This window comes from Acanthochromis polyacanthus, chromosome 4, assembly GCF_021347895.1.
Source record: "Acanthochromis polyacanthus isolate Apoly-LR-REF ecotype Palm Island chromosome 4, KAUST_Apoly_ChrSc, whole genome shotgun sequence".
NCBI classification, from domain to species: domain Eukaryota; kingdom Metazoa; phylum Chordata; class Actinopteri; family Pomacentridae; genus Acanthochromis; species Acanthochromis polyacanthus.
Window position 1 is genome coordinate 5,200,404 of NC_067116.1, and position 14,087 is coordinate 5,214,490.

General features: G+C 44.9%; 1 protein-coding gene across 3 annotated transcripts in view; it reads right to left on the minus strand.

Moving 5' to 3' along the window:
• LOC127533722 (NACHT, LRR and PYD domains-containing protein 12-like) overlaps positions 1 to 14,087 on the minus strand; it is a 184,802-nt gene that overhangs the window by 148,954 nt on the left and 21,761 nt on the right. Inside the window, exons 3-8 of one of the 3 annotated variants that reach the window (XM_051947528.1) lie at positions 12,682 to 12,795; positions 12,344 to 12,416; positions 11,958 to 12,183; positions 9,969 to 11,775; positions 9,719 to 9,892; positions 7,410 to 7,583 (exon numbers count right to left, since the gene is read on the minus strand). In XM_051947528.1, coding sequence (XP_051803488.1) covers positions 7,410 to 7,583; positions 9,719 to 9,892; positions 9,969 to 11,775; positions 11,958 to 12,183; positions 12,344 to 12,416; positions 12,682 to 12,795 — 2,568 coding nt within the window. Of the gene's footprint in view, positions 1 to 7,409; positions 7,584 to 9,718; positions 9,893 to 9,968; positions 11,776 to 11,957; positions 12,184 to 12,343; positions 12,417 to 12,681; positions 12,796 to 13,125; positions 13,329 to 14,087 lie in introns of those variants that run through there. The other 2 variants (XM_051947527.1, XM_051947526.1) reach the window with 2 other exon arrangements.

A 14,087-nucleotide genomic window follows, 5' to 3' on the forward strand; every position in this document is an offset into this window, starting at 1 on the left:
AGAGGAGATGAAGCTTTTTTTCAAGGGTTTAAAATGCAGTTTGACGATGGATTTGCCAAAGGTGAAATTAACGGGTGTGTTTTGATCAGTTTTTAATTCAACGTGAATGGTTTCTATATGTGATTTAGCCACCGGTAGGTAGTAGGGCGGATTAAAATATTGCGTGACCACCTCTCCAAACGAGCCTTTTACATCTGCTATTCTCAGGAGAGGAGCGTATGTGTCACCCACTAACTGATGGCTTACCACATCGCTATAACAATAAAGATGATAAAAACCAGCCTTTATATCTGCTGGAAACGGAGCCATCCTCTCATTAAAAGTGAACCATTCGCCCGGTTTCATACCCACCATGTACGCCAAAGGGGGGTGGAAGCGCAGATGATACTGTCCACCGGCCTGAAATTCAAATCTTTTCTGAATAGCGCTAAAAACAAACTGCACGTCAGCGCTTATTTTTTTAAGAAAAGCGTTCATTTCTGCAGTAAATTGATTCACGCTCGAGTAGTATCCCCCTCTGATCTTCTGCCTGTGAATTTCGCTGTCAGGAGCTTGGAGCTTCCACTCAAAATACCCCTGTTCGATAGGAACATTAAACCAAGTATGAGGGTATGAGAGCTCCGTTAAAGCCACCTGCCACTCTCCATCGAGATCTAAAGGACGTGCTAAATCCACGTGGAAGCTGGAAATGGTGTTATTTTTAAATACATTTGCGCTGGCGTTGGAGGGAAGGGTGATGTAAAACCCTTCGTGGCTGAGCGGATTCATGCTCTGTCGTAGGAGGGATGAGAAACGCCGGGTGGTGACGTGAGCGGAGCTCCTTGCAGTAGTAACAAAAACGGGGTGAAATCTGTCTTTTTATACATTTTTTAACTCCGACGCTCGCACCCAGGTGTTAAATTTCACGGGCCAATTCTTCCAACGCACTAACACCTGTTTCTCCCCTCCGAGAATTCGCTCGTCTAAAACCCGCTCTACTTGATAGAGCTTACCCGGAGCCTGCTTTACTTTCTGCATCTCGGCTTCGTAAAAAGTACCCGTTATAGGTTCGCCGTCATAATCTTTGAGTTTGTACACCGGTGGCATGCGAGGTATGCATTCAGACACGGTGAAAACCTCGTCGGTATAACTCTGCTCGTATTTTTTATCAAACACACCTCTCAGTTTGGATATTCTCACCAGATCCCCCTGTTTAAAATTCATCTTTAACTCATCTTTGTATCGTAGAGGGAAAGAACCGTACAGGTTTTGAAAAACTCGAGAGGTATTTTCAGCGTTCACCTGCATGGGGCTCATTTTAATACTGCTGTGATAACTTCTGTTGTAGCTCTTCACCAGATCCTGCAACACTTCCAGGTATCTGCGAGTGTTTTTAGCCGTAAAATACCGCCACATTCTACTTTTCAGAGTGCGGTTAAATCTCTCCACCACCGAGGCTTTTAGATCGCTGCCCGTAGCAAAATGTATTATGCCGTGTTTCTTCATCAACGCTTGAAAACGCTTGTTAAAAAATTCTTTTCCCGCGTCCGTTTGCAGCTTTTCAGGGATCTCAGAGTCTTTAAAAATGGATTCAAAAGCCCTCACGACCTCCACGGCTGTTTTTTTCTTTAAAGCTCTAACGTAGGCTTTTTTGGAAAATACATCTATCACGGTCAAGAGATAATTATACCCGTCGTTTTGTTTTGATAGGGCCTGCATGTCACACAAATCCGCTTGAAATTGATTCAGAGGTCTCGGCACAAACACTTTGTTTCTGGGGAAATGTATTCTAGCTGTTTTATGCAGAGTATAAGTGTCCTGTTCGGACAAGAAATCTTTAATTTTTCTCACATTTAGTTTTTTCCCCGTTTCCTCCTGAACGCCTCGGCGGAGTCTGTCGACACCTCCGAAGCTGGCGGGATGAGAGGGTGCATAATACAGCTTTTTCATCAAGCGCCTATCTGACATGATGCTCCCAGGGTTCTCTAAAACTTTATGGTAAAAGAATTGGTAAATGCAGGGTTTTTAAAAATAAAGATTCGTTATTTTCACGCTTTAGATAACATTGACACACTTTAAAAATAAAGAATAAAGATTTGTTATTTTTTCTCACTTTTAGATTTTTATTGACGAGCAACAAAATAGTGAAACATTTTTATAAAAGCAGAATACAGAAAGCTGTTCACACAAAACCCGCTCAAACTATTCAAACACAAAGCAATTTTAGAAAGCAGAAACTAGAAAATATTCAAGCAAAAACATTTTTAAAAATTATATTTAGAAGACAAATACTAAGAGCTATTCAAGCAAAAACATTTTATTTAATTTTTCAAATAAAGCAGAATCCTAAAAAACTGTTCACACAAAACCCGCTCAAACTATTCAAACACAAAGCAATTTTAGAAAGCAAAATAGTAGAAAATATTTAAGCAAAAACATTTTTAAAAAATGTATATATTTTTAGAAGACAAATACTAAGAGCTATTCAAGCAAAAACATTTTTTAAATTTTTAAAAATAAAGCTGAATACTAAAACTATTTGCACAAAGCAGGTTCAAACTATTCAAACACAAAGCAATTTTAGAAAGCAAAATAGTAGAAAATATTTAAGCAAAAACATTTTTAGAAGACAAATACTAAGAGCTATTCAAGCAAAAACATTTTTTAAATTTTTAAAATAAAGCTGAATACTAAAACTATTCGCACAAAACACCTTCAAACTATTCTAGATAATAAAAAGTTACCCCGTTATGGTAGATAACGCTGATTTCAGCAGAGAACCTCCGCGCGCTGTGTCGCGGATGACATCATGCAGCTTTCGGAATTCAAACAAGGTGTTTACGGGTGAGTGGTTCTGTACGCAGAAAGCACAAACATCTACAAATAAAGCGTACAGTGTAAACAGATGGCTCACATGAAAAGAATGGATTTCTTTAACAATTTTCTCAAATGCATAAGACACAGAGTGATTACGGACCAGCTGCACTGTATCCTGTACAATCTCGCCCCACTGCAGCGGCTCAGCGTGAAGTCGCACCGTGTTGAGCAGTTTTTCCAACTGAACAGTTTCAGAGTCTTTGTGCACGGGTGTTTCGCCGTTCGTTCGGTTTCTAATCACTCGATCCAAAACATCGATTAAGCGACATATGACAAGCTGGTCTTGTACATAGGTATATAACTTAAAACAGTAGTTTCCCTTTTTTTTAAAAAATTTTCTCTTTGTTTTCTGATAAATATAAAAGAAGCTAATTCATATACCTCCACCCCGTAAAAAAAAACACGGGGATCACACTTTATTTTCAAAAAACTCCACAGCGTCGCACAGAACTTTAATTCGCCCCACCTCACCTTTGGTCAATCTGAAGAAAAGATTACTGAGTCTCTCATCGATGCGCCTGGTGAATTTCATCTCGTGTAGGAAGGCTTCGCAAAGACCGTAAACTCGGTGGTCGGAGACATGGAGAGAGCGTTTCTCCAAAGCTCTCTGGATAGCAGGGATAAAACGATGGGTCCAAAGTCTCTTGTTCAGCTCTTCAAAGTGCGTCTGGTAAAAAAAGTCCGGTAAATCGGTCAGACACTCATGCTGGATTTGGCTCGGGTGATTCACCTGACAACCGTAACAGATTTCTTCACGGTATTTAGTCAGAACGCAGCTCAGCAGATGGCTCGCCACAGATTTCACTGTATTCATCAGAATGTCTGCTATCGGGCCGTCCGTTTGGTCGGATGTCGATGGAAACACTTTCTGGAAACACACTAAACCGCTGTGCGAGGAAGGGTGGGCCTCGTCCTCCGAGCTCTCAGAGGAGGAAGGCGAAGTAGCTAGTTTCTCGTCCTGGGATGCCTCCGAAGAAGAAGGCGAGGGTAACGGTGAAGCAGCCCCGGGGTCACCCTGGCACGCCTCAGCTGATGAAGGTTGCGGCAGCAGGGAAACACTCCCGGTTTCACTGAGGCACGTCTCCGCTGAAGAAGTTAGCGAGTACTGGGAAGCTGCAGCAGCAGCGCCGGTCTCACCCACCCAGGTCTCTGCGAAAGATGATAGAGGATACGGGGTAGCAGCTCTGGGCTCAACCGGCCAAGTCTCAGCGAAAGAAGGTAACGGGCCCGGGGAAGCGTCAGTTTCCCCGTCCTGACTCAGGCACGTCTCCGCAGACGAAGACAGCTGTTGCGTGGAAGCGGCTTCGGGCTCCAGCAGGGAGGTCTCGAGGGAAGACGGCAGCGGTGAATCAGGACAGCTCTCCTCCAGCTCCTGGCTAAACAGCAGGGGGGAAAGCGGTGGTGTTTCGAAAGGAAGAGACATGCTCGGTTTTTAAGTTTTTTTCAAAGTCTGACACAAGCTCGTGAAAAACGCTATCTTTAAATTACAGAGGTAGGCAGGCGGACGCAGGGGGGTGCGATGACACTGGTCTTTTTTTTTTTTTTTTTTTTGGGGGGGGGGGGGGGAGGGGTCTAGAACTGGAGTCTTTTTTTCACTACCACGACAGCTGTCGAGGAGCGACTGGATTCAAAGAGATTTGAAATAGTCGAGCCATATTCCTTAACCATCTCAAACCAGGTTTCAACGGGGAGACGTAAAATTGTCTGAAATACGCCGCACTCTGTGTTGAAGTATTCCAGCACGAATTCGTCCTGATCCTCCGCTGACGTATGTTGACGACTGGCTCGGTAAAACCAACGGCCTGAGGGAGAGCTTTTTGTCTCCCACACCAGACTGACCAGAACTTGACCCGGTCTGTGGTTCATCGCTGTTCCATCTTCGTTGCGGAGAGGTCTTATCTCCAGATGACCGCGGCCTAACAATGCGAGCATAGTCCAGTCTGTAGAAGTCAGCGCCGGTTTAAGAGTCAGAGAATTGTAACTTTCTCCTTCCTCTATTTGGTAAAAACCCACTTCGTGACCAGTGTAGTTGAAGTCGTACCCCCATGCACCCCCGTTCTTCAACCCCCATTTCTGATGAAGAGAGCCGATAGGGGGGTTCTGAAACCGGGACATGTACTGAACGCGTTTCTTTGGAGCTCCCCATCCTTGGTAGAAAATTGTCACCGGTACCTCGCTGACCAGGACGGGTTCCTTAACACTATTAGGGGTATCGGGATTTTCTGAATTATCAGGTCCTCCGCAATCCATGCTTCTCTCCATATTTTTTTCCCAGAGTTGTTGTTTTGTTTACACAGACACCCACACACTGATCACCACTTCTCCCCCTGCGTCTCTGATAACCCTGTGGTGATTAAGGAGGGGCTTAGGGGAGAGATAGGCGATCACATTCACATACACACACACACACAGCAGTCACGACGGCGAGCCGACAAGACATACCGGAGAGCAGCATGGGGTTCAGAGAACGCTATTACAGAGAGAATACAGAAACATTTTTGATTTTCACAGGTTTCTCTGTCAAAGAATGCTAAAAACTCTGTCATAGGAGGGATGAGAACGCCGAAATTTTTGTTTTACAGGGACGCTTCTGCTCCAGATCAGATAAATACTTTTGACTGTTAGGACCCGGAAGGGAGGGAGGGGGAGGGGGGGGGGAGGGGGGCGCATGCTGCACCGAATAGATAAGCCGCTGAGGGTTAGGGAGACACTTTAGACCTGACTTTGGCGTCCGAGGGGAAGGGTCTCCCGGAATAAACAAAGATCACGTGGTGAAAATAACACGTCATAAGGCGGGACTTCCTGTAAAAGAGCACGTGGTAAGGCGGGACTTCCGGTAAAAAAGGGGGCGGGGCCACCTGTCAAAGTTGTGACGTGGCAGCTTCTGATTGGAAGCTGTCAATTTTGACGAAAGGTGGTTTATATTCCTCTGTACCACATTTGGCTCCTGGAAAAATCACAACTTCATCTTTGAAGAGGAAGAAGATTAGATTTAATCCATGAATGTGAAAACATGTTTGTGAGGGACAGAGTCATGGAGAGACTCAACTATCTGTTCAACACTGTTTCTCTGACAGGAGGAGACTCTGGAGACTGAACTCAGCACAGAAACACTGAGGAACCAGGATAGAACCAGTAGAACCCAAATCCAGGATAGAGAGTTTCAGTGAATGTGGTGTTGAAGGTGTGGAGGAGGATCAGAGAGTCAGAGGAGACTCTGTAGAAGGACAGAGTTCCAGCAGGAACGTCCACATAAACTGAAACTCTGTGAGAGACTGAGGAGGAACTGATGGATGTTTTACTGTTGTTGTGTCTGACAGAGTAACCATCATCATCAGAGCAGATCAGACTCCAGGACTGATCATTAAATCCAAACCCACAGTCATCACTGCCTCCTTTCCTTCTGATTCCTCTGTAACTCACTGATATATGAACCCATCCTCTCCACTCCACCTCCCAGTAACAGCGACCAGTCAGACCAGTTCTACACAGCAGCTGAGCCCAGAAGTCAAATCTGTCTGGATGATCAGGATACCACTGATCCTCCTTCACACATGTCACCTTCCTGTTGCTGTCAGACAGTTTGAGGTTTCTGTTTACTGTGTTTGTGTCGACTGTGAGTTGACAGGAATCTGATGGAGAGAACAAACACAACACAGCTGCAGTTATTGATGGATCATGTGATCAGTATTAAAGCTTTGATGATGACCTCAGAGATGTGACACTTTGAAGATGCTTGAATGTGCTGCTTTGTTTCCATCAATCCATTAAAACACACTTACACTTCCTCAGATCTGGTGTCAACCATCGGACTCCAGCAGGCGTCACCCTGAAAGGAGGAGGACGGTCAGAGCAGCAGAGACTCTTTCAGCAGCACACATGGACGTTACATGGCTCTCACACTGTTCCACTGATAAAGGACCAGTCCAACATGGAGACACAGACACCTGAATGCAGCATCTCTAAAGTCCTGTCCTGTGCTCGTCACGTTCCAGCTCAGTTTACACTCATTATTCAGCTTTACTCATTGATGTTTCCTGGAGCTAGGCTAAAAGGTTCCCTGTCTGTCATGTCCATGTGCTAAGCTACGCTAACAGTTTCCTCTTCCCTTCAGTCATGGTGTGTAGCTGAGCTAACAGTGTTCTTCTGCTTCCACTCTTTGTGTTAAGGTAGGCTAAAAGCTTCCTGAGAGTGTCTGTCTGTCTGTACCTGAGAGTTTCCAGTCTACAGTGTGGATCCTCCACTTTAGCTCTCAGCATCTTCTCTCCTGAGTCTCCTGGATGGTTGTAGCTCAGGTCCAGCTCTCTCAGATTTGAGGTCTTAAAGCTCAGAGCTGAGGCCAGAGAAGCACAGCCTTCCTCTGTGACCAGACAGCCTGACAGCCTGCACACACAAAACAACACAAACCTGATGGACAACACTTGGCTGGATGTTTCTCACTCTTTGTTTCCTTCTTTGTCTTTCAGATACATTTTGGTGCAGATTTGATGCATCTGAAGCAAATAAAGAATCAATCTTTCATTTTCTTTCACTTTCAAAGTGTGAGTCCTGACCTGAGAGCTTCCAGTTTACAGTGTGGACTCTCCAGTCCAGCAGAAAGACTCTCCACTCCTGAATCCTGCAGGTTGTTGTTAGTCAGGTCCAGCTCTGTCACACTGGAGGACTGGGAGCTGAGGACTGAGGACAGAGCTCCACAGCTTCTCTCTGACAGATTACAGCCACTCAGTCTGAAGAGACAAAGACAAGAAAAGAAGTAAAACATTAAGTTCAGTATTTTCTGTCCTGTTGAAAAGACAGCAGTGAATTTAACCCTTTAAGCTTCAGTCAATTCCAGCCGTTTTCAGTACAAAAAAATCGCTAATATTCTATTTTTAAATAAAAAAAATTACGAAAAATACAGGGAATATTGGACGCACATCGCGAGGTGCATTTCCTTGAAAACGACCGATTCGTGGATTTTATATCGACTTCAGGACATGTTTTGGACAAAATATTTTACTGGTTTGTGTCATCTGGATGTCCAAGGTTGGATTATGGCCGTTTTTTGTGGAATATTTTTTTCTGTGTGTAATAATGAACCCGGAAATGTGAGTTGCGCTGTGTACGTTGAAGCCGTGTATAGAGAACGGATGGATGGATATTCGTTTTTGTCGGACACGTGTTTTTCTCACCCGCTGTGGTAATCGCATCTGAAAGTGGTTTATACCGGCGGATTCATGAGAATCGAAGCTTTCCATCGGCGTATAGTGTTATCGTTTTAGTGTTATAGTCCAACAGATTCGGCTGAAACTTTCAGGGAAGATCAGAAATGACACAAGGACCACCTCATTCGATTTTGGCAGTGATGCAGCTTATAGACTGGATCCATGGATTTGTTCAGGATTTCCCACTGAAAGATAGCGGCCGGCACGGCGTCACTGTAACCATGACAAGAAGTGAACGCTGCATCAGCTGCCTGATGACGGTCACATGATTGTGATCCTACTACTGACTTATCCATTGGAAATGATTCAAGAAACAATTGATTAAATTGTGAGGGTGTTTCTGAGTTGTCCTTCCATCCTTATGTGAATTTTCAGACTTTTCTGCAGCTTCTTCCTCATGTCAAGACACCGCTTCTGAGATAAACACTTCCTGTGCCACGGGAATGGTGGAAAAATAAAAGCCCGTAACATGAAAAATACACCTTCAAAATAAAAGCATGGAGGGAACGGTTGTTTTAACACGAGCAAAACAAAGCCTTGCAGAAAGTGATGAACTGATCAATAGACCTTTGTAAGAATAATTTACACATATGTAGGTCACACAATTCAATATCCGTACGTAACGTACACATACATAACACATGTCTGTGCTTAGTTCATTTTCTTTGTGGGTACATCTATATTTAATAGACACATTCTATAGTGACGTCATTTCTGATCATCAGTAATAACAATAGTCATAAAATGCTGCATTTCTACAAAAAATATGCTGCATTTCTGACAATGCCATATGGGGGAATGAACAGTGTTGGTGGAGTACTGCGCTCCATGAGTGCTTTTCTTGTTTCTTCTTGTGCTGTTGAGACTCAGGCTTTGGTTTTCACTCACACATGAATCCCACTGGAACCAGACTAAGGATCTCCAAACTCATGTGTTTAAAATGTTTATCTCCACTCTTGATGAAGTCTGGACTCCTCATAGCGTCAGTGAGCTGGACTCTTCATTCTCTCTCAGTCTCAGGAGACACTCTGCTGCCCAGTGATTGGCTCTCAGTCCCTACAGTCTGAAAAGAACCAACAACCTTTAACAGCCTCACATCTGAAAAAGGTCATAGGGTCCCTATGAGGGTGTAGCTCCTCTTCAGAGAGAGCAGAGAGACCATGAACCTCACCACAGGTTGGATGGATGTTCTATCCTTCACCAACACTTCAGTTGAAGGGACTCAGCCATCAGCAGCAGGAAGACTGGACTGACCTTACCCACAGACCAGAGGACATGAGGACACTGCTTATCAACAGTCATGATGACTGTCCTCACCTGCAGGGCTGCTGCTTCACTCCATCATTTCTGACAGACCTGAAGTCTGTCATTGACGTCTGTCTGAAAGATTCTATTTGTAAAACAGTGGAAACTAAAACAGAACCTGGAACCAAGACTGTACAGGTTCTTACAGGTTCTGGTTCTATGATGCAGGTTCCAGGTCGTTAAGTTCCTGTAGTGGAAGAGGCCTCATTAAGAGAAACTAGAGCTAAAGGTCAGTAACAGAACTGATGTGAGTCATAGAAATACAGAAAACCTCCCACCTCAGCTGTTCTGTTCATCATGAATAAAAACACATTTTAAATGGTCATCAGTTGAACAGGTTGATGAGTCCTGACCTGAGAGCTTCCAGTTTACAGTGTGGACTCTCCAGTCCAGCAGAAAGACTCTCCACTCCTGAATCCTGCAGGTTGTTGTTACTCAGGTCCAGCTCTGTCACACTGGAGGACTGGGAGCTGAGGACTGAGGACAGAGCTCCACAGCTTCTCTCTGACAGATTACAGCCACTCAGTCTGAAGAGACAAAAAGCAGATTGTACCAATGAAACAGCAGGAAAATTAAAAGTATCTTCAGTCTCCAAATACTTACAGAACTTTCTTGGAGGCTTTGACCACTGGCAGCAGCCTCAGAAGAACCTCCTCTGAAGCAGAGTATTTCTTCAGGTCAAACACGTCCAGATGTTCTTCTGATGACAGTAAGATGAAGCCCAGAGCTGACCACTGAGCAGGAGACAGTTTATCTGTGGACAGACGTCCTGATCTCAGGGACTGTTGGACCTCCTCCACTAGAGAAACATCCTTCAGTTCATTCAGACAGTGGAACAGATTGATGCTTCTCTCTGCAGACACGTTCTCACTGATCTTCTTCTTGATGTACTTCACTGTTTTCTGATTGGTCTGTGAGAGACTTCCTGTCTGTGTCAGCAGGCCTCGTAGGAGATTCTGATTGGTCGACAGTGACAGACCCAGGAGGAAGCGCAGGAACAAGTCCAGGTGTCCGTTTGGACTCTGTAAGGCCTCGTCCACAGCTCTCTGGTAGAAACGTGTTGGATCTATCTTCTGTCTGAACAGTTTAGACCAACGAGATGTTGTTTGTTGTTGTTCTTCCAGCAGGTTGATTCCAGAGTTGATGAAGGTCTGATGGACATGAAGAGCAGCCAGAAACTCCTGAACGCTCAGATGGACGAAGCAGAACACCTTGTCCTGGTACAGCCCTCTCTCCTCTTTAAAGATCTGTGTGAACACTCCTGAGTACTTTGAGGCTGCTCTCATATCGATGCCACACTCTGTCAGGTCGGACTCATAGAAGATCAGGTTTCCTTTCTGCAGCTGCTCAAAAGCCAGTTTTCCCAGAGACTCAATCATCCTCCTGCTGTCTGGACTCCAGTGTGGATCTGTCTCAGCTCCTCCATCATACTTGACCTTCATGACTTTGGTCTGAACCACCAGGTGGTGGATGAACATCTCAGTCAGGGTTCTGGGCAGATCTCCTCCCTCTCTGCTTCTCAGCAGCTCCTCCAGAACTGTAGCAGTGATCCAGCAGAACACTGGGATGTGGCACATGATGTGGAGGCTTCGTGATGTCTTCATGTGGGAGATGATGCTGCTGGCCTGCTCCTCATCTCTGGATCTCTTCCTGAAGTACTCCTCCTTCTGTGGGTCGGTGAACCCTCTGACCTCCGTCACCATGTCCACACAGTCAGGAGGGATCTGATTGGCTGCTGCAGGTCGTGTGGTTATCCAGAGGCGAGCAGAGGGAAGCAGATTCCCCCTGATCAGGTTTGTCAGCAGCACATCCACTGAGGTGGACTCTGTAACATCAGTCAGGACCTCATTGTTGTGGAAGTCCAGAGGAAGGCGACACTCATCCAGACCATCAAAGATCAACACAACCTGGAAGTCTTCAAAGCTGCAGATTCCTGCTGCTTTGGTTTCACTGAAGAAGTGATGAACAAGTTCCACCAAACTGAACTTTCTCTCTTTCAGCACATTCAGCTCTCTGAAAGTCAATGGAAACATGAAGTGGATGTCCTGGTTGCTTTTGTCTTCAGCCCAGTCCAGAGTCAACTTCTGTGTTAACACTGTTTTCCCGATGCCAGCCACTCCCTGTGTCATCACTGTTCTGATTGGTCCATCTCTTCCAGGTGAGCCTCTAAAGATGTCTTCTGCTCTGAAGCTTCTTTCTGCTCTGTCTGCTTTCCTGGATGCTGCTTCAATCTGTCTGACCTCATGTTCATCATTGACCTCTGCAGTCCCTCCCTCTGTGATGTACAGCTCTGTGTAGATCTCATTCAGGAGGGTCTTCTGTCCTGCTTTAGCGATGCCCTCAAACACTCTCTGGAACTTCTTCTTCAGAGAACATTTAAGTTTACGTCCACAAACTGGAGCAACAAGTTCTGAATGAAAACACAAGAAAGAAAGAGTGAAGTAGAAGTAACCTGGATATTAAAGCACCAAAGTAGCAATAAAGTGAAGGTGACAGTTTGTCACCGTAAAGAATGATTGTGTGAAGATATTCTGAGACTTTAGTAAATGTTCTGTTGATCAGCAGCTTCAGTCTTTACACAAATCCTCTTACTGCTCTGCAGACAGTCAGCCAGCTTCTCCTGCTTCATCCTCCTCAGGAACAACACTGTGATCTGCTCAAACATCTCTCTGCTGCTCCTCTCATCTTCATCATCACCCTCCAACTCCTCCTCATCCTCCCTCTGACTCTCTGAGCATTCTGGGTAATCTGGACTCACAACCTTCTGCATCTTCTTCAGCTCCTTCTTCACAAAAGTCACCATGTTGTCCTCCAGCAGCTGGAACAGAGAAATGTGTCAATGAGTCCATCAGAGTCAAATCATGGAGCCAAACATCAGATCCATGTTGGACACACTGACAGTCCACTGGTCTACAAAGAGCAGCATGGAGACGCCTGAACACAACAGATGGAGAACAACTTGTTGTCCATGAACTCACCATGAATATGGAGTCCAGGTGATGCTGCTGGACAGACTGAGCTCTGGGAACCTCTGAGTTCTGCTGCTCCACTCTGTGGATCAACATCAACAGTTAGACCTAATTACGTCTGTCCACACAGAGACAAACATCAGCTACGATGCCATCAACGTCTTTAGGAGACACTGAAAATGGAACCAGTTATCTCCACATTTAAACCTCATCATGTCTCCCCTCGCTGTGACGTGGACGTTCACAAGAGACACAAACACTTTGGATTTCAGACCAGGTCGGACAACACGTCGTACAAACTGGTTCTGTTCTACAAAAAGTGACTCTTTCTGTCAGTTCCAGCTTACATCTGATCAGTAGACGGATGGACGTCTTTGAAGTTAATTAAATCATCCTTTGACCAGTCACTCTTGAAGGACAGACAGCTGGGTTCAGGACAGTCTGGTCTCTGCTGCTGGATCCTGAAACAAAACCAGAACAGATAAAAACTGAAGCAAAACATCTTCAAGCTGTTAATAAACACATCAACAACTTTGAGTCTGAAGTGTATTTCTGTCAGTTTTACTGTCTCACCTTCCATCTGCAGATCGTCTGAATTGAAGAGGATGATTCATGGACCGGTCACTGTTCATGGACACACAGCTGGATGCAGGTCCAGGTCCAGGTCCAGGTCCAGGTCCAGGTCCAGGTCCAGGTTCAGGTGGATTTCTGTCAATAATGATGCAGCAGTGATGTGATGCTGAGCTCTGACATGCAGCAGAGTCCTGGACAGTTAGAGATGGTGGTCTCACCTCTGAGCTTTGCTCTGGTTCTCCTGTTCCCCACACAGAGAGCTTTTAGAGGGAGGGACTCCCTCCTCTCTGTCCTCACACTCATCCATGATGCTCAACTCACAGCAGCTCACACACACTTTCTACCTTCACCTGCACAGGAAACAAACATCATTCATCCACTCAGATCCTCCTGGAGAAGATCATCTGCTCCTCCACTGATCCACTCTTATCTTGTGTTTTTATCAGTGGGTACAAACTGTGTTTTCCAACATGTCCTCAAACTCATACAACCACACAGGTCGTATGTAACGTGCCCCTGAATACGACCCATGAGAGCGTATTTTGGTTAGCGCCCCTACGGGAGACAGGAAGGCATTACGGGATTTAATTCGCCTTTTCCCTCACTTTCGCAAGACGGGTTTATGGTTATGGTTGGGGTTAGGTCAAAGTTTGTTCATGGTGACGTTTCAGCTGAGACACCGGAGTGTCGATATTTACTCAACCGCTAGAGGTCGCTTAACGTCAAAATGTAACACTCAGTCGTAATAAGGGCGTGTACAGACGACCTATGTGGTTGTTTTTTCAATGAGGACAGTCTCGTGTTTTCTGTTGCTCATAGACTGGCTGAAGTAAGGCAGCATCAGGAGACTAACATGTAAGAAACATGAGAACAGAGAGAACCCACCAGCAGCTCACAGTTTATCATCCCCAATCATCTCCTGAAGTCGGTTTGTTCAGGGACATCAGTACATGGTTGTGAATTTACCAGAGGATGCTTAGAATCCTGCTGATGTGGTCGTAGACTCTACAGGATTTTAGTGACTCAGTAAATGTCTAAGTTGTTCATTATTATTTTTAGTGCTTTTTAGTTTTTAATAAACGTTTATTTAATAGCCTGTATGTGATCAATAAATGGCCTTTTCCTGTCTTAAGAAAAACAGAACTCTATGTTAACAGTACTAAACAAATAAATCAGTATA